This window comes from Myodes glareolus, chromosome 6, assembly GCF_982192425.1.
Source record: "Myodes glareolus chromosome 6, mMyoGla1.1, whole genome shotgun sequence".
In the NCBI taxonomy this organism is placed as follows: domain Eukaryota; kingdom Metazoa; phylum Chordata; class Mammalia; order Rodentia; family Cricetidae; genus Myodes; species Myodes glareolus.
In genome coordinates this window covers 100763803-100790769 of record NC_142031.1, presented here as the reverse complement: position 1 = coordinate 100790769, position 26967 = coordinate 100763803, and the positions used below count along the sequence as shown (strand labels likewise).

Here is a 26967-nt window from a genome sequence, read left to right as displayed (position 1 = left end):
CCCTCACTCTGGTAACCTTCCTATATTTTGTTCAAGACCCCACTTATAATACATTCTCCATCTGATCTTACGGAAAAAAAATGCTACAGTCCCTTGAGGATTTTCCCGAGTCTATACTACCCATGTTCACAAGTTCAAAGAAGAGGTCAAGAGACCTTATGTCAATAGGATCTCCAGAAATGGAGGGACTATGTATACCAGGTCAAAGTGGCCATCAGGGTGTTTTGGTTTTTCTTTGTTGGGGTTTTTGTTTTTAACTTACAGTAGGGCATAGTCTGCAGATTAGATCCCAAGGAATGGGAGCTGAGAACTCACGCCCCTAAATTCTCCTCTAAGCCCCATATGCAATATGTGCCCTCTGACATCCACACAATAAATAAATGTAATTTTAAAAAAATTTTTTGAGAAGGGCAGTGGTGACACATGCCTTTAACCCCAGCACTCAGGAGGCAGAGGCAGGTAGATCTCTGTGAGTCTGAGGCCAGCTGGTGTACAGAGCGAGTTCCAGGACAGGGCTAGACTGTTTCACAGTGAAACCTTCTTGATAAACCAAAAAGAAAAAAGAAAAAAATTGAGAGCCAATCATGAACTGAATCCCACCTTGGAGTGCATAGTGAGCTAGAGACAGGTCTGGATCATATAACAAGATTCTGTCTCAAAAACTGACTAAATGCTAGACATCCCCTACAAACAAACCTAGGGCTGGTCTCTGTTTGGATGCCTCTGGGCAGTATTAGAGGATCCTAAAGGGTAAGTGGGGAGGCTTGGTGAAAAAAGCCATAGTATTTAGGAGCTGAAAGAACCTGAGTCTGCCACGCGGTGGTGGCACACGCCTTTAATCCCAGCACTCATGAGGCAGAGGCAAGTAGATCTTTATGAGTTCGAGGCCAACCTGGTCTACAAGAGCTAGTTCCAGGACAGGCACCAAAGCTACAGAGAAATCCTGTCTCAAAAAACCTGAGTTCATGACCCCAACACACACACACACACACACACACCACACCACCTCCACCACCACCTTGGCCACTCATAAGCATGACCTTAAATCCTTGGGCTTCTCTGAGTTTCAATTCCCGTGTTATTTTAATTACTTATTTACTTAGTAACTCAGGCTGGTCTCAGACTCATTGCATGGTGGAAGCTGGCCTTGAGTTTCATCCTGCCTTCACCTTCCAAGTACTGGGATTGCACATCCAGCTTGTTCTTTTTAGTTTTAGCTGTAAAACACCCTACTGGAAGCTGGAACTCGACTCTTACGCCATTTGACTGAAAGATGTGAGCAATTCACGGGCTGGGGATCCCTAGGGACATCTCCCAGGCCTCCAGTTCTCTGGAGATCCTGGAGAAAAGAGATTCCCACGCTGTGCCTATTACCAAGTCGCAGGCTCAACCTTTCACAATTGCTTACAAAATGCTTTAAGGAACAAAGTGGTCTAAGATCGCCTAATCATCTCTGCATGATTCCAAGCACCCATTTTCCAAACCGGAAGGCCAAGAAGTGCACTCTCAGAAGTAGCGAGCTTTGCATGAGGCAAAAGGAGTGTAAATAGGGGAGAAGGAAAGAGAGAGAGAGAGAGAGAGAGAGACAGAGACAGAGACAGAGACAGAGAGAGGAACATACGGTGAGCCTGGCCTGTGACCCCCAAAACCCTGTGCTTCTCCGGCTCGCCAGCCAGCAGATCCGCAGCAGCTCTGGGGCGGGGCTAGCGGGCACGGGGCGGGGGCCAGGAAAGTCACGTGACTCTCGGCCCGGAAGCTCTTGAGTCGAAGACACCACCTCCCGGATGACCCGGTTTGTAGCTGCTGGTTCAAGTGGTCTCCCCTGTCCACCACTATGGCCTGGACCAAGTACCAGCTGTTCCTGGCCGGGCTCATGCTGGTCACCGGCTCCATCAACACGCTTTCAGCAAAGTGAGTCTGGGTCGGGCCGGGAGGGGCCTGCTGGGCCCATGGGTGCGAGGCACCCTGTGCCCTGCCCTATCATCCTCTCTTCGGCTACTCTCCAGCCCCGCCAGCCCTCCACATTACCGACAGCTCAGTCGCGCTGGTGTGGACAAAGGGGTGAGACGCCGGGAGGATGCGGGCATCTGAAGCCCGCTTTGATTCGCGGTCACTTCCGTCTCCGAGCCTCAGTTTCCTTATCTTTGAGCCAAGGGCTAGATAAGTTCCTCCCTGTGGCTCTCTCGGTGCCGCGGGCAGAGACTGGGCGCCTCCCTGCAGGGTCTGGGGGACTGCAGAGGAGGAACCAGAACTCCTGCAGTGGCCGAGCTGTAGGAGTAAGGAAGCCAGAGGATAGGGACCATAGATCGTTCTTAGAGAAGGGGGTTAGACTACATCTTGATGCTTAGTTGACACTCTTATGTGGCAGAGGTTGGAGGCAGGAAAGAGAAAGGCCAGCTCCACGTGTCTTGTTCACAGCGTCAAATGCCCGGTTGGACTTCTCGCGTCCATCATCAGAAGGCACACCGACCTGTGGAACGACTTGTTGAAAGTGACAGAATTGAAAAAAGAAAGCAATAGTGTGGCCAACATGAAGAGCTGTGCGAAGCTGGGACCCACTCTGTGGCTCTGCTTGGGGAGTGTCAGTGAGGTGGGAAACACAAAGACAGGTGGTGGAACCCAGGTCCAGAGTGAACCACAAGGCTGACCCATAGGGTCAAGGGTGTCTGTCTGGGAAAAGTGTCCTTAGCCCAACCCAGGAAGGTAGTTGGGTACTTCAGCTCTGGTGTGTGGGAGTAACAGTCTTCAGTAGGTTGGGGACTAAGGTCCGCACATCACAAAACGGAGGAGCCCGACATGACCTCCTCTATCATGGCAGAAAGACCCTCCTCATCTGTTCACCATCTAAACTCCTCAGTGAGTGAGCAGCACCTGACCTTTGACCAGTGCACAAGTGGACAAGGGCAGGCAGTGTTCCCTTCCAAGCCTTAGTTCCTACTGGGTCCCGCTAGGCAAGAGGAGTCGGTGTGGCGACTCCCAGTACAAGATATTTCTGACCTCCAGGGCTGTGCACTGTTTCCTGAACTTTCTGTTGGCCTCTGCGAGTTGAGGAGCTGGCTGTGAGCCTCGTGTAACTGTTTCTGATTTTCTTCTGAGGTTTCTTTTGTCTCACAGACTCTATCAAAGCTGTGAATGCTTAGGAGAGAAGTGGTCACTTCATCTGAGGTGACTGTGTTACCTCTAGTGCCAGGGAGAAGGCAGAAGTGACCAGGAGAAGATCCCTGGCTGTGAGATGTTTAGTATCTGAGGTGGAAGCAACAGATGTGTACCCACACGCCAGTCACAGTGGGCCGCCTCCCTTCCCCTAAAGAAGGGCACAATTTACGGAACCTAGAGCGGGCTGGTGTGTTTCTTGGGCTTATCTGAGTGTCTTGTGATGAGATGCTCGTCTCGGCCTAGGACAGCTTCTAATGCTCAGAGTGGCTTTTACTGCCAGGGCTGCTGCCCCCAGGGAGAAGCCAACCGGTCATTTGCTGCTTAGATAAACCAAGCTGACTCAGTCATTCCTTTAAAAAAGCTCCAAACCGGTCAGGTAGGAAGCCAGGGGATCCTCAGTCCCGGGAAGCCCCACCCTTCGAGGCTTCTGAGTCAGAAGAAGGCTCCCAGGTGAGAGGCTTAACCTTTGATCCTGTCCTTTGCCCTGTCTCCTTGTGTGGGACCTCTCAGGAGCCCCCCCAGCCCCACCCCCTACCCTCATCTCAAGATAGGACCCAGAGCTAAACTGTAAACCGTCCTGAAGCGAACAGTGTGACGATACGCTGTGAGAAAGAAGGTGGGGGGAGCAACAAGCATGCCATGATGTGAGCTTTGAAAATGGCGTGGTTGCCTGCGGGTTCCACTAGGTACAGCCAGCCACAGCAGCATGGGGGCAGCCAATACACAGCACCCAGGCCTACCAAGTTACAGGCCACCTACCTTGGCATCCTTTGACATGATCTCAGCGAGGGAAGTGGAAGGGTTCGTCATCCCCAGATGGGAAACTGAAGCACAAAGATTCAGTTACAAGCAGCTTCAACTCACTTCCCGAATGATATCTTCAATCTGAGTCCGAGTGGCCCAACTCTAGAATCCATGCGCTTAGCCACCAGTTAGGCGCGAGGCTGGAGACCTCACCATTTATTTGGGAGACTAGTTGGTTATATATTTATTTATCTTTTGTAGCTGGGTCTCACTATATAGCCCTAGCTGGCCTTGAACACAGGGCCCTCCTGCCTTCACCTCCCAAGTACTGGGTTTACAGACATCCACCACCATATCATGGGCATTTTATTATTGTTATGAGCTGAAATCACCCAGTCTGACCCCTGCAATTAATTTACAAAGGAAGCTCCCAAAGAAGTTGTTTTTTTGTGACTTGACTTACTGATATCAAGAATGGGTTGGCACTCAGGCCTGAGGACTTTAGTCCCACCCCCATCCGAGTCTTTGGGATTGTTCTACCCCAAAATGGGCTTTCTTCTCTTATCTCCCGACTGTGTCTAGAAGGTGTAATCCTATAAACGGCATCTCCTTCTCCCGCCCCACCCTCAGGGTATTCTCCTTATGGGACTAGACAGCAAGCCTCTACCCAGGTCAGGGAATCCTGTCAATCATCCCACTTGTTCAACTCAAGAGCCTGGGCAGACCTGTGAGAGGAGCTCATTGCTACCCTTCCCAGAGTCCCTGTGAAGATTGGCAGCCTCGGATGAGGAAGCGTCTGAGAGCATGTGCTGTCTGCTCTGCAGGGCCCACAGGTCAGCTCTGTAGGTTTTCTGCCCACTCAGTAGGTTTTAGGAGACCACAGAGCTGTCACGTGCTAATAGAGAGAAAGGCCCTAACTGTAGTCATGACTAACCCTTATTCCCTTCTCTGGGTGTCAACTAAGGTCCCCTCCCTGGGAAGTGGTGCTTCTCCTTTCAGTGGCCGGTTCCTCGTCCCCCCACCAGCTACTTCTATTGACCAGATCTTTGAGTTCAAGCCATTTATGTCTGCCGGATTCAGTGCCTTGTTGTCCAGATCCAACTCGGGTTCTCCACCAGAAGAACCAAGGTCAAACAGACCCTTGCTGCTCCCTCCTAAGCTCCCAAGGCACCCCCGTCCTACACTTCTGGGGGTTGAAGAGCCCACCTAGTCAGGGAGAGCATATGAGCCTGCCTGTAACTCCTATCTCTACCTGTGGACAGGAGACCCTGCCTAGCATCACCAGGCCTTTATAAGAGAAGAAGCTCCCACTATCCCCTCAACTTTTGTCCTTGGTCCTTTGCCTCTGCCGTTTGGGTCCTATGAATGGCTTGGCATTGTTGCTTCTGTGTGACTACAGGACCAGCTTGAGAGAGCCTGTCCAGAGGGTAGTGCAGTGGAAGGGAGAGAACCTGAGGTTTAGAAGCTGTGTGATGAGAGGAAGCACTGGGCGTCTGTGAGCCTGAGTCTCCTCAGCTGTAAAATGGATATGGTAATCTGTCCTGTTCCCCCGCAAAACTGTAGGAAGGTCTCCTCACCAAGAGCAATGGGAGGGCTTGCCACCAAGCATCGTCTTATAATATAGGACCACTCATGGGGAAGCTGTGGCCCTTCTGAAGACCCCTGGATGAGACAAGCTGTCTCGCTGGCTTTGACAGCCTGTGTGGTGTGGTTCAGGAGGAAATGGCAGCAATTCTGCAGGAATCAGCAGTGACTGGACACATCAGACATTTCTCCTAGCTCTATGTGTCACCCCTGCGTGCACAACTCCCAGAATGCTGAGCTTTTGAGTGTGGGCAAGGAAAGCCTATTGCCAGTGACTCACCACCCAGCAGAGTTACCCACCCTGCAGCCTGCCTGCTGACACTCAGGGAACCCTGGCAGGAGCTGGCCTCCGCTGGCAAAAGGTATACCCTCCTACGGCTTCAGAATAAGGTGTCTAGAGAAAGCGGAGGGCTGGCCCTCCCCTCCCCTCAGCAGGAACAAGCTGGAGTAAGAAGATTGGGAGAAGTTGAGAGGATGAAGGCACAGAACTGGATACTAGCGTTCCCAGGACCAGTCCTGGCTACCAGCCCCGTTGTACACTGAATCGTTCGTCCATCTGTCAAATAAGGGGTCTTGCAGGATGATGACCAAGTTTCTTTTACTTCCACATGTCATGGCTGTGAAACTTTGGAGACACCACCCAGATCTTTTCTCGCCTCCTCTGCCTCAGCAGCAGAGGGTATCCAGAGACTGGATGCTCTCCCCGGAACTCGTAGGCCAAAGCCCAATGAGACCACACTGCCTCTACCCTAGGGAAGGTGGCTCTGGCTGCACATAGAATTGGTGGGGAAAGGTACATGAAAGGCCCTGTTCTTACAGGGCCTGGATTAGATATTCCTTTTGACACTTGTCAACGTTGGACTGGGAACATCTGGAACACATCCGGCTTGTGTGACCCAAAGCCGAGCCTTCTGGGTTTTCTCTGTCTTTGATGGTAAACTGCAGCAAGCCTTGACCACAGAGATGCATGTTGTCAGCAGAAAAACCCGAACTCTCTGCACCCTGAGCTCATGTCGCCCTCTGAAAATGACAGTCCTTGTGAGGCTTACCCAGACTGCCCACGCAGCGTGCTCTACACAGGCCTGGCACAGGCAGTGCTCCATGAATTACCTGTAAAAAAAAATGTTTGTGATGATGCACACCTTTAATCCCGGCAGAGGCAGGTGGATCTGTGTGAGTTCAAGACCAGCCTCATCTACATAGTGAGTTTTCAGCCAGCCAGGGCTGCATAGTGAGACCCTGTCTCAAAGGAGGAAAGAAAAAATGTTTGTGAGGCTGTAGAGATGTCAGTGAAGCACTGCCAGTCAGCAAAATGCCATCTGACTCTAGGGGTTGTAGCTGTCATCCTCAGACACTTTGAGTCTGGATTTTGGATCTTGTCTATGAAACATGCCAACTCTTGTAGGAGTCCAGGCCTGAGAAGACAGAGTGGACTGGAGCTGATACCTAGTCCTTGGGTTGGATAGGTTCTTAGATACAAAGAGATTCCATTTCTCCAGTGGGAAGCTAGCCAGCAATGCCTGTGCCTAGACAAGTCTTAAGGAGAAAGGCTCAACTGGGCAGCCAGCCAGCTAACTTCCCAGAAGGCAGGTCCGTACTGTGCCTGTTGCACCAGCAGGGGCCACCTCAGACCCACAGGAAGTCAATCCCATGGACACTGGGCCAGGGGCCGGAGCGCCTCTACATTCCCAAGCTAGAGTCTGGAAGGCTCAATCACTCAACGGAACCTCGTAGGCTGTGCAGTGATGGGCAGTGATGGGCAGGGAGCCGCGGGTGGAGAGTGGGAGCACCCATGCTAAACACAGACCTCGGTGAGCGTGGGATCAGGATGAGCATTAGATGTGAAGCCGCACCCTTTGAGGCGTCTGCCACGCTGCTGTATCCAGACCTAGCGGGTCTTGGGTGTCAGTCTGTGATCTAAAGGAATAGCAGCAGGCTGAGTAAATGGCTTCTGTAACAACAACTTACCCCCACCACAGGAAGCACTGGCCTCAGCTGCAGTTGGCTGTCATAGGCCTGACATCACTTCCCTTCTACCTCTGAGAGGAGCCCTGACTTGCTCCCTTACTGGGTCAGTGACTTTGTGCCCTCAGTAAAGCCTGAGCCCTTCACTCAGCCTCAGCTCTCCTCTTACTCGGTCGCCTCCCCTAGGCCTTCGTAGAGGCTCTTTCAGCCAGAGCAAGCATGAGTCCCAAACGGCCTGCCGGGATGAGGGACGCAGCTGGCCTGAGACCCCCACTCAGGCCCCAGAAATGGGAGAAGTTCTGTTATGTAGTGAGGGCTTTTAGCTTCTGAGGAGCTGGGGCTGGAACTAGCTGTGTCCCATGCCCTAGCCTGTACAGAACTGCAGACTTCTCCCCTCTAGCCAGGGCCCACAGGAGCACTTGCAGAAGTCAGCAGCCAGGAGGGCGGAAGACTAGGAAGGACTGGGATGGTCATCCAGAAAAGAAGATTCACAAAGTCATAGTCGTTCTAGGTGGCAAAGAGATCTCCAGTTAGAAAATGGCTGTCTGGAGATGTAGCAGCCCAGCAGGAAGAAAAGTCAAAAGGAGCTCTTTGGGGCTTAGGTAGCAACAATTCAGAATTATGGGTATAGCTGCCTGGAGTATGCTGGGAAGGGTTCTAGGCTGGATGGGGACCATTTCCACCGGTGATCTCTATCTGTGGTGGTACTCACTGGCATTTGTACTCCATGGTAGGTGCCACATGCTTTAGGTAAGCATTAAAAGGGCCTTCTGGGCTGTGAACGATCAAGTGATCATCTCCTGGGCCTGAATGCCCCTTGAGATAAGAGGCTTGGTTGATTGGTTGGTTAGGTGATTGGTTGGTTGGTAGTAGGTTGGTTGGTAGGTAGGTTGGTTGGTTGGTTGGATGTAGATTGGTTGATTGGTAGGTTGGTTGGTTGGTAGGTAGGTTGGTTGGTTGGTTGGTAAGTTGGTTGGTGGCAGGCCTCTACACATAGCCCAAGCTAGCTTCAAACTCACTGTGTGTCTCAGGCTGGCCTTGAACTCACATCAGTTCACTTGGCTTAGCTACTTTAGTGCTATGCTTACAGATGTGTGATCCCATGTCCAGATGACCAGAGACTCTTGATACTTTTCATGTACTGATTCCTTTGACTGACTGGTAGAGATCAAAGATTTCAAAAGAAGCCAAACAAATTGAAATAGAATCATCAAGTATTAGAGAGAAAATTTGCCGCCAGGGTTGGCACATGTCTATAATCTTAGTGTTCAGGAACCTGGGCAGGAGGATTTCAAATTCAAGCCTGGATTGTATAGTGAGACCTTGTCTCAGGAAAAGAAAAAGAAGTCACCTCCTCTTTTTTTACAGTGTGTTTGTTTAATACACTAAATTTCAAGCAGTGGCTTTAATTTTATTTTGAGGAGTAAAGGTGTAATGCACTTCATATAAACAACACTAATATAATATTAATATCTGATTTCAACGAGTTGCAAAAACACAAGTAATGTGATTCTGTGTTTGTAAGATGATGAACTGCTCTCTTAAAACCCCCACCATAGCAACGGGCTCCTTTGAAAAGGAGCATCAATAGGGACTGAGTGTGAGTCCAGCCAGGTGGAGAATCCGTCACGCTGCCATTCTGACCTTCCATCTCTCTGCTGCAGGTGGGCTGACAACTTCAAAGCTGAAGGCTGTGGAGGAAGCAAGGAGCACAGCTTCCAGCATCCGTTCCTCCAGGTACCAGCATATCCTCCTGCCCATCTCCAGGCTTCATCCAGACACCCCTGGGGCTGGTTTCTTTCCTGGTCTAGGGATGAAGCTCCCCTGGTCCCCCAAAAGCCATCTAACTCTCTCCTCTCCCAGAATAGGGCCAGAGTCCAAGAGTACCCCAGGAAGGGGCATAGTTCTCCATGGGAGGTCTGCATGATCCTGATGAGTGGTCATGTTCTCACCATGTCCCATCTGGACACATGGAAAACACTAGCTCCAGTGACAAAAGTGTTTGGTACATCTCTTTGAGCCCAGAACGCCACCAGGGTGGGGACATGGAAGATACCCCACTTCTGTATCGCGAGTTAGAAGGCTCGGATTTATCCCCAGGGTGTTAGCAGTTGATTATCACACCTTCCATGAGTCTTTGAACCTGTCTAAGTCTGTTTGTAAAGGCTGACCTGAAGGGTTGAGTTTATACCATGCCACACCCCATAGGGTATCCCACTGAGATATCCTAGGACCCTGAGACAGGCCCGGGGGCCTGGCTGGCTACCCACAGCTACTCTGGTTTTGTCTGTTGACATTTGGGGATTCTAGGTAAGCTCTTGCCTGAAATGTGGTTATATTAAAACTAACAGTACTGATAAGGGTGGCCCCGAAGCCCCTTCTGTGCTGAGTCCTCAAGTCTTATTCCTGCAGGCAGTGGGTATGTTCCTGGGAGAGTTTTCGTGCCTTGCTGCCTTCTACCTGCTCCAGTGCAGAGCCACAAGACAGTCTGACTCCAGCATAGAGCCCCAGCAGTCCTTCAGCGCCCTACTTTTCCTGCCCCCAGCCCTGTGTGACATGACTGGAACCAGCCTCATGTATGTGGGTAAGTCACCTGCTGCTAGTGAATTAGCACCCCACCCCACCCTACCACTCCCCCACTGTCTTCACATGTGCACATCCAAGGCTTAGTGAGCAAACTCATCTTGTCCCTACTCCCCGAAGACCTTAGTGGCAGCCAGCCTTTGCGCTTAACAGTCATTAATCATGTCTTTCCTTTGCTAGCCCTGAACATGACCAGTGCCTCCAGCTTCCAGATGCTGCGGGGTGCAGTGATCATCTTCACAGGCCTATTCTCAGTGGCCTTCCTGGGCCGGAGGCTGGCACCAAGCCAGTGGGTGGGCATCCTGGCCACCATTGCAGGACTGGTGGTGGTTGGCCTCGCTGACCTTCTGAGCAAGCATGACAGTCAACACAAGCTCAGTGACGTCATCACAGGTGAGGCCAGCTGGGGACCTGAGGCTGCTTCCCTTGGCGCCTCCTCTCTGGAAGCCTAGCTTAAAACCATCCCACAGATTCATCCAGGCTCTGCCATCTGTGTGTCCTGGGGGTGGGTCATGTACCTGATGGGTACATGGTGGGTAGAATGTGGGGGAGACCAGAAGACTGTGACCATTCCAAGGAAGAGACAGACAGACAGCATGACGGAGCTGTCTGCTCCTGCGGCTCGTATCCACAAACTGCTGGTTTGGAGAGGGACAGAAGGACCAGTTACTGACAGATGCCCGTGCGTTTGTCATCACAGCACCCCAGACCCCAGCAGGAACCACTGCAGTACACTTTACAATGAAGTGACCCCTGAGCCGCTCAGTTTCACAATTAAACCTAAAGTATTCTTGTCGCAAGCCTGTTGCTTGCCCAATTCTCAGGCCAATGCATGTCTCTGTATCTCTGGGCCTCCTGGAAGCCCAGGTCTGCCTGTTGTCCTGCCCTTGGTCCAGGAAGCCAGGACCCATATTCAGCCCTGAAAATTCAGAAGCTAACCAGCTATTCTGTCCCTAGATCTTCCTGTCACCACCCCCATCTCTAGTTCCATGGTGCCCCACTTCACTCGATCCTCTTTTGCTCAGGTGACTTGTTGATCATCATGGCCCAGATCATCGTCGCCATCCAGATGGTGCTGGAGGAGAAATTTGTCTACAAACACAACGTCCACCCACTCAGGGCCGTGGGCATTGAGGGTGCGTGTGGGCACAGGCCTGGGAGTAATAGCTGGTGGGCGGGAATGCTGGGGCAGCATGAAAATGGAGCTTGGGGCAGGGGCTAGTAACCACTTGATAGGGTGAGTCTCCATCCCCAGAGGGGCATGGGCAAGGTGAGAGGAGACAGAGAAGGAAAATGAGCAAGATACATGCCCCTCTCTCAAGGCGGTGACAGCAAGGAAGGAGCCAGGCAGTGCATTTGAACTTAGACGAGTTATACTCAGGTACCTCATTTGCTGAGCAATTCTGAGTCTCTTGAGGTAGAAAAGATGACCTTGGAGCCTCAGCTTCCAACAGGCAAGAGGAGGGAAGAGGATTCCTGACAGGACAATGGTTTGAGTCGCTACTTTTGAGTTTGGAAACCAGTGAGTTGTCAATGTAGGTCTGACATCAAGGCAGAGGGACAGGTTCCAGGAGTGGATCACAGGAACGGAACAAACGCAGTGGTTCTGAGATGAGAGACTGCCGACCTGTGGGCTGCGCTGGGAAGCCCCAGGCAGGGTGGAGGATGTGAGACCCTTCCTTGTTTCCCCAGGTTTCTTTGGCTTTGTGATCCTCTCACTGCTCCTCGTGCCCATGTACTACATCCCAGCTGGCTCCTTTAGCGGAAACCCTCGCGGGATGCTGGAGGACGCGCTGGATGCCTTCTGCCAGGTGGGCCGACAGCCCTTGATTGCCCTGGCTCTGCTGGGCAACATCAGCAGCATCGCCTTCTTCAACTTCGCGGGTATCAGTGTCACTAAGGAATTGAGTGCCACCACCCGCATGGTGCTAGACAGCCTGCGCACCGTAGTCATCTGGGCCTTGAGTCTGGCACTGGGCTGGGAGGTCTTCCACCCACTGCAGATCCTTGGTTTCCTCATCCTCCTCATGGGCACTGCCCTCTACAATGGGCTGCACCATCCACTGCTAGCCTGCCTGTCCAGGGGTTGGCATCGCCCCACGCAAGAGGGTGAACAAGAGAGACTGCTGGGTGACAACCGGACTCCTATCAATGACGCCAGCTGAGCCCCTGGTAGGGATCTCTGCTGCCCCCAGATGGCTGAGGCCATACAGACTGCTGGGCTGTGAGTGCCTTGTCCCCAAGGCCTGGCCACACCCCTCCCTACTGACCTCTTCTGGCAGCTGCTGCCAGAGAGGGCGGCAGAACACCAGGTCCTCTTTTACTTCTGAAGCCTGGAATTTGGGACCCAGCCCCCACAGGCCTGGCTATGGCAGCCACTCTCAGTCCTCCCAGCTCTTCCTGCTGCGCTAGAGCCAAAATGTGAACTTGCATGGCAGGACTTTACAACCCTAGTATTTCTGTGTTAGACACTAACTTGTTACGGTAGGTTGCCTAGCTTATGAATCATAAGCTACAGAGAATCCAGTGAACAGGTTCAAAGCAAAACTAAGAGATGTATTCTCGAGACTTGTAAGATACTCCTTAAGCCTGTCTGAGGACCTAGGCTCTGGCTCAGACTTGGCTGCGGACTCAGTGTGTGCACCAGGTCTTTCCACTCTGGGGCACACACACACAGGTGTACATGATGTGGCTTCCGTGCCTTATGACCCCAGCATTCTGCGGGCCTCTGATTGTCACTAGCATTAGAAAAGAGGAGTGGTACCTCCCCCTCCTCCCATGGTGGGTTTTTTTTTTTTTTTTTTTTGCCACTTTGCAGCCCTGACTGTCCTGAAACTCATGATGTAGACCAGGCTGGCCTGGAACTCATGATATAGACCAGGCTGTCCTCAAACTCACAGAGATCCACCTGTCTCTGCTTCCTCAGTGCTGGAATTAAAGGTGTGCACCATCATGCCCAGTACCTCCTCGATGTTTTGATGTTCTGTTCTTCATACCCCAAGGCCTCTCTGCTTGGGAAGGACTACAGGGACATTCCAAGCAGCCTTGGAAAATCACTTCATGAACCCATTTTGTTTTGTTTGAAGCAAGGTCTTGTGTAGCAGCAGCATTTAACTTCCTCTGTCTTCAAACTCGGTCCTACCTCAGCCTCCCAAGTGCTAAAATGACAGGAATGTACTACCACACCCGGCAGTGTCCATTTTAAGGTAAGGAGACTGAAGCCTGGAGTTGTAACTTGTTCGGCAAAGAGAGATCTGTCTCTGGCTGTCAGCTTGAGCCAAAGACCCGGGAGAACCCTCATCTCAGCAGCCGTGTGGCTCTGTGTTTGTGAGACCTAGGGCAGCTGTGACTCACAGCCCTGCTCTCAGCAGTCTGGACCCAGAGTGCCCATCAGAATGACAGACTACCCAGAATTCTTCCCTATGGAGTAATTTGGCATTTCCAGCATTAGGTTCAATGTTCAGTCCTCACTCCCTTTCATGATATCTGCAGAGGCAGGTACAGACGGAAAATCTATGGCACTCCCAGAAGACTAAGTGATGTACACATAGAGCCAGTGTCCCAGCCAGTCAGGTTTGTCTGATTTGAAACCTGTGGCCCACTACCATATGGGTCTCTGTGGGTCTTTCGGGTGGATTTCTGTGGCTGGGCTAAGTGCCTAACATACTGTACCCTGCAGGTACTCCCACCCTGGATAGAAGAAAAACAGCAGGACCAGGGCCCTGGCAGTCCTCAACCCCAGTGTTGCTCTTGGGAATAGTTGGGTGGCAGTCCTTTAATAAACAAAACCCTAACACCTTTCTTAGACTGCAAAGAGAAGAGGCCTTGACAAGCAAGGTCCTCGGTTTACCATTGATTTCCACAGATTCTCATGGTATGTTGAGAAAGACTCTCTTCTTTCCATTGGCCCTGGAGTCCCGGGGCCCCACACTTCTCTGGACTACAGTGTGTGACCCAGGGAGATGAAAATGAGGATTCTGTGCACTTACTCAAGGTAGCAGAGACAGTGTGGCCACCGTCTGTACAAAACCAAAACTGGTGCCCCACCCATAGCCAACTGAGGGGTGTTGTTTTTGTGTTTATTTTTTAAAAAGAAATGGAAAATTGTCAATATTGAACTTTTTTTTAATGAAATAGAGAAGGCATAAGAGAGGCCCAGGAGTAGCATCTAGAGTGGGTATTGAGTGTCAGAAGCACAGACTTCATTTATTCCTTCCAAGGAAGACTGTAGAGCCCAAAGCCGGGCTCAGCAGGTAAAAACACTTGCCTCACAAGCCTGGTGACCCGAGTTCAATCCCAGGTTTGCTCAGTGGAAGGAGCAAACTGACTCCTAAATGTTGCCCTCTGACTTCCACATGCTGTAGCACACATGCAACTACGTTCACATACAAATCATACATAGGCAATAACAATTGTAAAAATTCTTAAAGACACTAATGCCCAGGATGAAAAGGACTTCCCCAAGGGCACAGCCTGTTAGAGACAATGCCAGGCACCCTGGTTCGTTGCCCATCCCGTTCTACTACAGATGGACAGACCAGAGTTGGTAGCCAAGAATCTCACCTTCCATGGGCTGCCCCACTTGTGGTAAGCAGGCATGAGCTGCCATTCCCACTCGCCCACATCCTCCCAAAACCCAAAATCAGCAGGAGACTTGAATCTTAGAAAACTGAGTTGCCCTTCTTGAACACTTTTTGGGGGATGGTGAGACAAGGTTTCTCCGTGTAGCCCTGGGTGTCCTGGAGCTCACTCTTTAGACCAGGCTGGCCTTGAACTCAGATCCACCTGCCTCTGTCTCCTGAGTGCTGGGATTAAAGGCGTGCGCCACCATTGCCGGGTCTTGAACACTGAACACTTTTTAGGCATGGGGAACCTAAGTTCTGGAGCAGTGCTGCTGTGGCTGTCCTGATCTTAGAGAAGTGGAAGCCCGGGTTTGGCAGCAGTGGCCTGTACAGTCCGTACTTCACTTCTGAAATCCTCTCTTAATTCGGGAGTGAGTGTGAATACAGCATTGGGCTCCAGTCTGCACTGCTGCCGTTTATGGTTTACACAATGCCATAATTAGGCTATTTGTCACAAGATAAAACCCATCACCCAGAAATGAGGACACATGACCTTTTGTCGTATTATGTGCCCCTTGCTCCCCACAGGTGCACCCATCTGAAGGGCTTGAGGAAGGCTTCCACAAGTCTGGGGAAGCTCATGAGGTTGGTCTACCTCTTGGGCATCCGAGGAGTTAAGGTTCATTTACGGCTTCAGGTTCATCAGGACGCTCCGCCACCGCTCCTCTACACAAACACGGCAAGGAGCTACAGCATAGGCTACCTGCCTCCTCCTCAGGGCTTTCCTCTCGGTGCTGCCAAACCATTTCTACAGTGCTCCCCCAGGATGCAAAGAAATGTCCCCTTCAGCCCAGTAGCAAAGAGGGAGATGTGTAGCGGTCAGGTTTAAAGTGGCTTTCCTCCAGAAGTGACGGCGGAGGAAGCAGTGGCTGTCCCAAGGGTAACTCCCACTTTGGGATCATTTCAGCCACATGGGCAGAATCAACTCTAGTGACCCTCATCTCCTTTTTAAATGCATGTGAATGTGTGTGTGTGTGTGTGTGTGTGTGTGTGTTTAAGTGCATGTGTAGAAGCAGGTGTGTGTACACGTGTGTGCATATGCATGTAGAAGCCACAAGACAACTTCAAGGAAACACTGTTCCCAGCTTATTATACCTATAGTGCTAGAACAGGGTACATGGGATCCATGACCAGAACAGAAAACCATAGCCCAAAACAGAAAGGAGGAAATGCAGCTTCCTAGTCAGTTCGTTCTCCCCATGATGAGACAAGTGTCCCTACCTGTTCTGCGCAAGATGGAAACTATCGTTTATAGCAGGTAAGTGAATCTCCAAAGTCACGAAGCTAGCAAACAGGAAACTAGGAAAGCCAAGCTTATATAAAAGCTTATATAAAGCCCATACTCAAGCAATGCCCTTAAGCTGACTACAGTCAAAGTAGGGACTGTGTGTTCTGATCATGAAAGTGGCCCAGAAATTGTGTGTGTGTTACAAATTGAACACAGGGTCTCATGCTTGCTAGGCAAGCCCTCTACCAAAGATCTATAACCCCAGTCCTGTTTTTACTTTTGATTTTGAGTCTTCCTCAGTTGTCTGGACTGACTTTGGGCCCTGTAGCCCAGGCAGTCCTTAAACTGAGGTCTTCCTTGGCCTCTCAAGTAGATGGGGCTGACGGGTCATAACCACTGTGCCTATTACAATTGACATTTTTCAAGCCAGACCTCCTGGAGTCGGGTGTGGTGACGCCTCAGTCACATAGCTCCTCGAGTTAGCTGTCACTGCTGTCACCCACCTCCCCCACTCCCTTAGAGCTTCTCACTGCACTGCGAAAGCCAGAGTGTATCTTTTCCAGTTAGCATGAGCAACGTGGTAGTTCCCAGGTCACCATGTTGACGCCAAAACAGCAAAGCACATTATAGGTCACAATCCCTGGGCCTGAATGGTCTTCTTGTCTCAGACTCTAGAGCAGCCTGGGACTTCAGATGTGTGAATTGCACCCGGTTCTCTCTTCAGTAGAAAGAAAGTAAAAACCACCACAAGAAGCAGTGTGTGGTGACAGAAGATAGACGCCATCGCTAGGTGTGGGGTTCAAATCCTGCCTCCGCGGCTTGTTCCTATGTGATGTCAGCTTTGACTGAAGGCATCTGCCTCAGAGATGTCACAACCAACTAATGTCTCCCCCTTTCTCTCACCTACGCTGGACTCCCCATTAGTTTGGATGGTTCCTATGAACTATAATTTACTCCTCCTTGTACCATTCAATTCATCTAGAGCTCAAAGATGGCAAGTTCACCTTGACATCTTCAGCCCACTTTGTTTCCATTTAGTTTATTTAACAACAACAAAAAATCAATAGTTCAATTGGTTAAAAACCCAAAATATGTAAAAAAAATGTATACATTAATAAACACCCCTCCCTCTTCTACCTTAAGCCACCCGTAACTACTGCTTCAGAAGCAGTCAGTTTCATCCGTTTCTTATGAGAACGAGATTCTGTCTTCCATCTAACTTTCTACTTCCAGTTTAAGAGAGGGCTGTCTGTCTAAAGCAGAGTTCGTAAGTGGAGATTTCCTCTGTCTAACAGTTGTTGATCTGAGACCTGGATAATTGGGGACTGGGGAGCATCCTTCTGTGATTTGACTATACCTTAAGGACTTAGCAAGACACCCCCGCCCCGTAGTAAATATAACTTTTTTTTAGAGGCAGGGTTTCTCTGTAGCTTTGGAGCCTGTCCTGGCACTTGCTCTGTAGATCAGAGCTGGCTTTGAACTCACAGGCCTGCCTCTGCCTCCCAAGTGCTGTGATTAAAGGTGTGCGCCACCACTGCCTGACTGTGACAAATATAAAATTTTGATGACCTTAAGAACATCCATGGTACACAACCACAGCCACCATCAGTCGCTAGAACTGTTTTCACTTCCCAGTTGGAAACTCTGCCCTGACTAAACAGTAACTCCCTGGGAGTTGCCTCGGTCCAGACTCTACCTCCGAGAAAGCCCACCAAAGGATGACCCCTCCCCAGAGATGCTCAAGACCACTCCCACAGGGTATTTTAATTGTACCCCAGAGAACAAACACGTAGTCCCCCCCACCTCCACCTCTACTCTGAGGAGCTGGAAGGCCATCCCTTAAACCTGGGCTTTCTCTAATTTGGTTTGATTTGGTCTGATTTGGATTATTGCGTCTGTGGAGAGGTTTATCGGGCTACGGAAACTTTTCAGCGGGTAGCATACTGGGATTGAACACAGAACCTTGTGTATGAGGTAAGTGCTTTACTGTTGAGCTATGTCATGTTTGGTTTGTTTTTTTGTTTGTTTGAGACTAGCCTCGAACCCACTAGGCTAGGCTGCCCCTGAACTCATAGCAAACCTCTTCCCTCTACCTCCCAAGCGCTAGGATTAAATCCACACAGGAAGTCAGAGCACCTACGGCCCAATCATCTCCCAAAGTCCCCACTCCTGAACACTGCTGCACGCAGGACCAAGCTTTTGTAGGGCGTTTCAGATTCGAACCGTGACACATTTCCATAGCAGCTGCACCATTTTACACCACCCACCCCAACGTTGCAGAAGGCTTCTGTGAAATCACTGATTATATAAGGATTTTCTTGATTAGAGTACACGTTCATGGTAGAACATTTAGAAGCCTCAAAAAAGCAAAATGACGAAATTGAAATTCTCTTTATTCTAATTACGGAGACATGACCCGAATTCATATAACTCCGAGGAGAAAGGAAAAAGCCAGTTTTTCTCGGACAATATCGTCATGGTGTTCGATAGCACGACCCAAGAAGAGTGCTGGCGCCTGCCCTGCCTGGACCTTGCCCTCACATCCCATCATCCTGGCTGTCTCTACAAACGTAGAAATGTCAGAGGCTGGTTGATCTCATATTGTAAAGTCACGGGAGCTGTATAGAGTTGTCACTTTCTTGAGTGATCTGTTTCCCCATCTTCAAAGGCACACCAACGTTGATATGAACGCATAAAACGTTTGAGGGAACGAATTCTACAAATTTACCACCCACAACAGAACTGAGATGTCCTTTTGCCCAGAGGGCACCAGAGCCAAAGAGCAACAAGCAAAGAGAGAAACCCCCGCCTTCTTTTGCTTTTCCAGGTTCCCATTGGCTGAATCTGCGGTCAGACCTTCATTATCACTGGTCCTTCCGGCTGTCGCTCCACGGTGGCGTTCCAGAGCCAGCCACTGAGAGTCACGGAGTTGGTTTTTTAAAATGCGATGGGCGGGGCGGGTGAAATTTGAACTGATGGCGGCGGAGCTCAGTTGTCGGTGATGTGCACGGTGCACGGTCGCCTCGCTGTTTTGTCCGGCTTCGGCAGCAGGACTCGGAAGGCTTAGCGGAGGCGGCGGAGCTTGGACCCTCCTGTCAACCATGGACCCACGTCGCAAGGCGAAGGCCCCGAGGAGACGGCCCTCCAGCCCGGTGCCCGGACCCTCGCGGCCAGACCCGAGCCCCCGCCGCCCGTCGAGGACCCCGACGAGGCGACCCTCCAGCCCGGTCCCCGGACCCTCGCGACCGAGCAGCATCCGTCAAGGTAAGCGTGTCTGCCTGAACCTCCGAGACCGGTCCAGCGCTCGCCCTATCGAAGCTATGTACCGGCGCTGCCTCTGATTACGGCTTGTCGCTAATCACGTTAACTAGTTTGTTTCTTGGCGGTTTTCCAGCCAGTGAGAAAAGCCAGGAGCAGACAGAACAGGTAGCTTGAGCAAAGATATTGCTCATTCTGATGGACACGGATCTCTGGGTTTTTTTTCTCCTTTTTTAGGATTTATTTAATTTTTTTAAATATTTATTTATTTTATTATTATGTATACAACATTCTGTCTGTATGTATTCCTGCTGGCCAGAAGAGGGCACCAGACCTCATTACAGATGGTTGTGAGCCACCATGTCGTTGCTGGGAATTGAACTCAGGACCTTCGGAAGAGCAGGCAATGCTTTTAACCACTGAGCCATCTCGCCAGCCCCGATTTATTTAATTTTTTATGTATGTGTGTATGTGTCTGAGTATGTGCTTCATGTATGAGGGTGCTGGCGACGGCCAGAAGAAGGCTCGGAACCCCGAAATCACAGGCAGTTATGAACTGCCCTGTAAGGGTGCTGGGAACACATCGCATCGGATCACCTGGAACTGGAGTTACAGACAGTTGTGAACTGTCATGTGGGTGCTAGGAATTGAACCAGTGATCTTACCGGCTGAGCCATTTCTCCAGCCCCTCTATTTCTACTCTTAACCCTTTCCAGTTCTTGTCTTACATGGCAGCTGGAATGTTATTTTCAGTTGTTTGGTTGGTTTTTCGAGACAGGGTTTCTCTGTAGCTTTGAAGCCTGTCCTGGAACTCCTAGAACTCGCTCTGTAGACCAGGCCTTGGAACTCACAGAGATCCACCTGTCTCTGTCTCCCTAGTGCTGGGATTAAAGGCGTGCACCACCACTGCCTGGTTGGAATGGTGGAATTCAATTTTTTTTTTAAACAAAAAAAAAGCAATTTGGCAAAGAAGGGGCTGAAGAGATGGTTCAGAGGTTAAGAGCACTGGCTGATATTCCAGAGAACTTGAGTTCAGCTCCCAGTACCCACATAGAAGCTCACAACCATCTTTAACTCCACTTCCAGGGTATCCCGTGCCTTCTGGTGTCTGCAGGCCCTGCACACACAGACATACATGGAGGCAAAGACCCATATACGTAGAATAAAATTTTTGGTGTGACCTTGCCTTCCATGTTCCCCAGGCTAACCCTGAGGGGAAGAAGATGCCCTGTCTCTGCCTCCCTGGTGTTGGAATTGGACCTGTGGGCCTGGCTAGAAGGACTAAGCCCTGCTCGAAATTCTTCTATGACTCCCAACAACGCGTTGGCTCGTGGAACCCCATCTTCAGGGCTTTTGGGTCCCGCTCTTTTATAACTTTTATAACCAGTTGTTCTTGCATCATGAATCTTACAGCCCTCTTACTCCTCTTGACTTTCTCAAAATCTCTCTTTTCCGAGAGAGACTAATATGTAACCCTTGTTGTGGTCTGTTATAGTTAGCTTCAGCTGTCAGCATGACATAAATTTGTCACCCAGGAAGAGGGAACTTCAGCTGAACGATTCCTTCTATCAGACTGGCCCGTGGCCATGTCTGTGAAGCATGTTCTTAATTGATGTGGGAGAGCCCAGTCCACTGTGGGTGGTGCCACCCCACCCCTGGGCAATGAGCTTGGGCTAGGAAAGCAGGTCAGTATGTAGCGCTCTTCCATGGTTCCTGCCTCCAGATTCCTGCCCTGGCCTCTCTGGAGGATGGGCTGTAACATGTAAGCCAAATAATCCCTCCCTCCCCACATTGTTGGTTGTGGTGTTTATCACAGCAACAGACACCAGAGTAGAACAGGATCCTCCCTCTTTGTCTTCATGATCCTAACCTCACCCACAGTTAAGTCTCCACTGCTGTCACCTAGCAACAGGCCATTTGTTTGTCTCCCTTCTTCCATGGCCCTTGCAGTGTTCTCACTGCTTGGGATAGTATTCTCTATTGGCTGGATCTTAAATAACTGTTTCTTTGAAGCTAATTTTATCCTTAAATGCTGTCCTTTTCATTGTTTCTATTTTGCAGTACCAGGGATAGAACCAGAGGCTTTGTATGTGCAAGGTGGTTGCTCTGAGCTGCACCTCCAGCCAGTACCCTTGTGTGTGTGTGTGTGTGTGTGTGTGTGTGTGTGTGTGTGTGTTGTCTTGTTAATTGTCTTAGCCAAGCTGTTTAACTAATCAGGCTTATTCATTTTATCAGTCATTGTTTATAATTATTGAGCAGTTATACTATTTACTTATTTAATTTCTCATTTTCACTGATTTAGTATATTTAATTTGTCTTGTTTATCTTAATAGCTAACCCTTCAGTTGAATTTAACCCAGTTATCTATTTTTTTAAGATTTATTTTTATTTTGGGGGCCTAGAGAGAAGGCTAAGCAGTTGCGAGCACTGATTGCTGTCCCAAAGGACTAGGGTTTGATTCCTGAGAGCCACATAGCAGCTGACAGTCACCTGTAACACAGAGCAGGGGATCTGACTCCTGACGCCTGCAGGCACCAGGCATGTACATGAGACATAAACATGCACGCCGGCAAAACACCCACCAAGATTTTTGTGGTTTTTTTTTAATTTGTTTTAATTAGAGTTTTATAACTGTGAAGAAACACCATGACCACGGCAACTCTTATACAGGAAAGCATTTCACTGGGGCTGACTTCCAGTTCAGAGGTTTTGTCTGTTATCATCTGGGCGGGGAGCGTCAGGCAGCCATGGTGCTGGAGAAAGTGCTGAGAGTTCTACATCTGGATCCAAAGGCAGCAGGAAATGACAGTGACACATCTGCCAGGCTAGAGCTTCTGAGACCTCAAAGCCCCACCCCCAGTGATGCACCTCCCCCAACATAGCCATAACACCTCCTACTAGTGCCAATCCCTATTGGCATTGGATTCACTGGAATTGGAGTTAGATGGTTGTGAGCCACCATATGGGTACTGGGCACCAAACCTAGGTCCTCTGCAAGAACAACAAATACTCTTAGCCAATGAGCCATGTCTCTAGCCCACTTTTTATTTCTAATTATATGTGTGCACATTAGTACAGGTGCCCAAGGACACCAGTCATTAGTTCCCCTAGACCTACGTGACCTGACATGAGTGCTAGGAACCAAACTTGGTTCTTCTATAAGAATGGTACACACTCTGAACCTTAACTCATTTGGCAGTCTTGTTTTCTACTCCGTATATTTCAGGCTCTTCATTTGCTCCTGGCACTGTTTTTAGGGTATCTTTCAGGTTTTTAAAAGTAAATGTTTATATCAACCATTTTAAATAGTCTAATATCAGTTAAGTTTCTTCTCCAACGTTAGAGTTAGAGGTATCCTCCTTCTTTGTCTGCCACGAGGGATTGAACCCATGGCCTCGTGCATGCTAATCAAGCACGTTACTGCAGAGCTGCATCTCTAGAACAGATTTGTGTGTGTGTGTGTGTGTGTGTGTTTATTTTCTAGTGAGAATTTGAATTTTTACCAAAGGCTGTGGCTTCACAGCCGGCATTCCCAGCACTAGCCCTGAATTATGCTACTTCCAAAGTTCCAACACGGCCTCTAATGAGCACTGGCCAACTATCACTACTTCCCGGAGCTCCAGAGTAATCAAGACAAGGGATTCATATTAGGTAGTACTTGGTTCCTTCCAGCTGTTAAAAAGTGCCTAAAAATGGAAATAACGAACTTTTCAACCTAGGTGGGAATGGGAAAAATAGGTGCTTGGAGTACTGTGGGCCCAGCAGGAAGGAGCTGTTGGGAAGTGACTGGGGTTGAAAATACCCAACCCAAAGACTCCGACCTCGCTCGCCTAACAAGCCTGTCTTAAGCACCTGTCTGCGGGAGTGAGCGACTTCCCTGCTCTGGGGCAGAGTCCTGCATTAACGTCCGTCCGTTGTCTCAGCTGACCCGCTTATTTCCACTGCGCCTCCCTTAAGACCTAACTCTTCTGCTCAGGCGCGTCCAGTCTACGCCGAAGGCGGAAATTTCTGTGGCTGAAGGAAGTGCAGAAACTGCAGAAGAGCACAGACCTCCTGCTGAGGAGACAGCCTTTCAGCCGTGTTGTGAGTTCTGGGGCCCTCCCTCTGCCCTGGGTCACCTCTCCTAAGTCTCGGGTCCGCGGCTGAAGGTCACCTCTAACCCTTTGGGACGCTGCACATCCTCTGTGTTTCAGAGGCTGTTTTCTCCTCATCCCCTCTGTAGTAGAGCCCTCTCCTCCAGTTTCCCTCCCTGCCCTGGAGATTGTGCTCTTTCTCCTCTGCCCGTTAAAGCTCCCAGAAGTCGGCCCCTACTCTGAGCCAGGCCCCAATGTGAAGGGCAGCAGGTAATGGAGGAAATGAGGATGCCGCGAGACACATGGAGAAAGACCCTCTACTCTTTGAACACTCGCTCACCTGCTACTCTCTGCTCACCCCCACCCCACCCCTCCATAGGTTAGAGAAATCTGTCAGAAATTCACTCGCGGTGTGGACTTCTGTTGGCAAGCCCACGCCTTGTTGGCCCTTCAAGAGGTAAGAAGGAGAGGGATAGGTGAAGGCTGAGAGGGGAAAGAGTATCCCAGAATGCCAAAGGACTGCATGTGAGGTACCCCCAGACTGTTCCTGACCTCCCCAAAAGAACAGCCAACATGTAATACGTGACGGTGGAGGGGGTGTGATGGGCGGCCATGGGTTCGCCCCGGTCTTTACTTCAGTCCTTTGAATCAGGATGTCTCCAAGAGAAAACAGGCCGGGCCCCTCATCCCTGTAGTCTTCTCTTTGTGCCCAGGCAGCAGAAGCGTTTCTAGTGCACCTCTTCGAGGACGCCTATCTCCTCACCTTACACGCTCGCAGAGTCACCCTCTTCCCCAAGGACGTGCAGCTGGCCAGGAGGATCCGAGGCATCGAGGGAGGGCTGGGCTGAGCCGGCAGAGCCCTGTGTCTGTAAGTCTTTCCTGCTCAGACAGTGCTACTTGTAGCTGGGAGTGGAGTCTGGTCTGAAGGAAAGTGCCGACAGTCCCGAGGCTCTTGCCCAACTGCTTGGGGGTGCATGTGTTACGGTTCATGTCTTTTTGTACAATGTTAAAATAAAAGCTGAGTGTAGTGGTTCATACTTGTAACTCTAGCACTTGGGAAGCCAAAGCAGGAGGATGATAAGGCTCTCAAGACCAATATGAGCCTCTCAGGTGCCAGGCAGAATGCCAGCCAGCGCTGCATAGTGAGAGCCTTCTTCACAAAGAAGGGAAGATGGCAGCAGTGCTCCATATATCTGGCAGTACATCTTCCCATTTACAAGGAATAAATTCCCTATTTTTTTTGTTTTCTTTTTAATTTTTGTCTTTTTTCTTTTTTTTTTTTTGAGACAATGTCTCACTATGTAGGCCAGGCTGACCTCAAACTCAGTTCCCCTTGCCTCTGCTCCACCTCCCCTCTTCAGATTCCCTAATTGAAATTACGTGGTGTGAGAGAGAACTAAGCATATAACAAAGCTACTGAAGAGTTTATTAGAGACACGTGAACAGGCCTGGGGACTTCGGTGTACGGAAAGAGCTTGAAGACGGCGTGGCCAGCTCTTAAAGGCTGCCGAGTGCATGCACACGGGGGGGGGGGGGGGTTGACGTAGCTACGTTATACGCAGATGACGGAGCTCACACATGGCGCACAAGGGCTTATGTAGCTGCATCATACGTAGGTGATGCAACCATGCTGCACGTAGGCCATGCAGGGCTTTTTAAGGTCTCCGGGGTGGCTAAGTATTTTGCCTGAGCGCTTGTTCGCACATGAGTAGCCCTGGAACCCGAAAGTGCCCGCCACTGTGGCTAGAATTATAACACTAATTTTAAAGGAAATTTTTCTTTTAAAAATTCCTTGTTAGCCAGGCATGATGGCACACGCCTTTAATCCTGCAGTTAGGAGGCAGAGGCAGGCAGATCTCTGAATCTGAGGCTGGCCTGGTCTACAAAAACGAGTTACAGGACAGCCAGGGCTGTTACACAGAGAAACTTTGTCTCGGGGTGGGGGCAGAAGGGAGCCTTGTTAATAAATGTGATTCCTAATTTCAGAGTCAACACCTGGGACCATCTGGAGCCACAACTAGACCAGTGATGTCTGAGGAGCTGCCTGGAGTTAGCGGGTTTTGAACAGCATGCACACGTTGCCCTTTAAACTTTCTTTCTAAAGTAGAAGACCGTGTGGCGTTTCTCTGTGACCGAGAGACAAAAGGCCATCTGCACACGTCCATGGACATGACTGTTTGCAGACCAAAGGTCAGCTTTGGCTTGTGAACTGCTCGACCGTTTGACTGTTTAAGGGTTTCGGACACGTAAGATCTGCTGTGTTAGGAGGGGTTGTTGTTATTTTAGTCTTTCTGTGCTGTGTGCATCTTTTCCCGTTTGTGTATTTGTGCTTTTGTTTAAACTATAAGGGAGAAAAATCTGGGTACAAGGCTTGAATCTGTTGTATGGAAAACCCTGGCAGTTCCTCCATAGAGGATTGATTTCATCAGTAGTGCCTGTCAGCAAACATGCAGCTTTTCAAAACTTAACTAGAATTGAATACAAATCTCTTCTGCCTTCCCTTTAATGCTAGGGCTTGAATCCAACATTTTGTACATGCTAAGCATAGACTATACTGTTGAGCTACAGCCACAGCCTGAAGTGTACAGTCTTTCTGTTTCCTACGAGTAAACTCATCAAAATCATCCAGAGTCCCTCATAGAACTGGACATTTTAGTCTTAGCTGTAAATCATATAAAATGTATCATATCAGTCTGGGGTTTTAAACTGCGTTTTTGGTATTTTTACAGGTATTTCTTTTTAGCTTATTTGGAGAGAAATAACAAAAAAAGTTTCTTAATAAAAAAATTAAAATGAAGTTACTGTTATAGGTGTTATAAGCTCTTTTAGTAAATAGTAAGCTCATTTTTACACCTTTTGAAACAGCCACAATGTGAACAAGAGATGTGAGTGGTGGAGATTTGCCGCTGACGAGACAGACACACACACAGGCCTTGACAAAATTACTTCTACCAGGGTAGGAGCATGGGAATTGAAGAAATACAAGTAAAGAATATGAAGATGCATAAAAACAAGACAGAAAACGCAGAAAGTATTGGGAGGGCATTCCAGTGACTGGAATCCTAAAATTCACCCTTGTTTATTTTTCCACAGCTTTTATACCCAACATAAAGCGGGGAGGGTAATGTGATAAAAAGGATAACTCCCAGTCAATGGCAAAAGTACATTTGCATATCCTGACCATTTGTCAGGGTGGCACCAGAATTACTAGAATGAGCTCTCCTGCCGGGCGGTGGTGGCGCACGCTTTTAATCCCAGCACTCGGGAGGCAGAGGCAGGCGGATCTAGGTGAGTTCGAGGCCAGCCTGGTCTACAAGAGCTAGTTCCAGGTCGGGCTCCAAAACCACAGAGAAACCCTGTCTCGAAAAACCAAAAAAAAAAAAAAAAAAAAATAGAATGAGCTCTCCTGAGTTAGGACAAGCCACTAAGCTTGTCCATCTCCAAACTCTCTGACCTTCAGACAAGGTGGAAATGGACCTGCACTTTTCAACCCCTGCAGTCCCAGGAAAATGGGCCTGCTGCCCTTGGCCTTGAGGTGAATACAAGAGCGAGCAGTAAACAGTCTGTGCCGTTGATGAAGACTCGGCAGCTGACTGAACTCGAAGTTCCAGGTTTTACCATTTAATAAACTTTACCCTTTGTAAACATTTGCCATTTGATCAGATATATGCAAATAAAGCTGATTTGGGGGAGTTGTAGTTTTCAAGTTCCAGGCGGGATGAGTGTTCTCAGCAGTACAGTGTTTATGTGTTTA

General features: G+C 49.7%; 2 protein-coding genes across 2 annotated transcripts; both read left to right on the top strand.

The window, feature by feature from the left end:
- Positions 1-1736: 1736 nt before the first annotated feature.
- On the top strand, positions 1737-12994 carry Slc35f6 (solute carrier family 35 member F6). The gene is made up of 6 exons (XM_048436610.3): positions 1737-1911; positions 9114-9186; positions 9862-10033; positions 10213-10425; positions 11058-11168; positions 11725-12994. The coding sequence occupies exons 1-6, from the start codon at positions 1835-1837 to the stop codon at positions 12195-12197; spliced, it is 1119 nt and encodes a 372-aa protein (XP_048292567.3). The 5' UTR covers positions 1737-1834; the 3' UTR covers positions 12198-12994.
- Positions 12995-18774: 5780 nt separating this feature from the next.
- On the top strand, positions 18775-26010 carry Cenpa (centromere protein A). The gene is made up of 5 exons (XM_048436609.3): positions 18775-19146; positions 23117-23223; positions 23593-23670; positions 23927-24081; positions 25200-26010. Exons 1-4 carry the CDS (start codon positions 18984-18986, stop codon positions 24059-24061), a joined length of 483 nt encoding a protein of 160 aa, XP_048292566.3. The 5' UTR covers positions 18775-18983; the 3' UTR covers positions 24062-24081; positions 25200-26010.
- Positions 26011-26967: the final 957 nt, after the last annotated feature.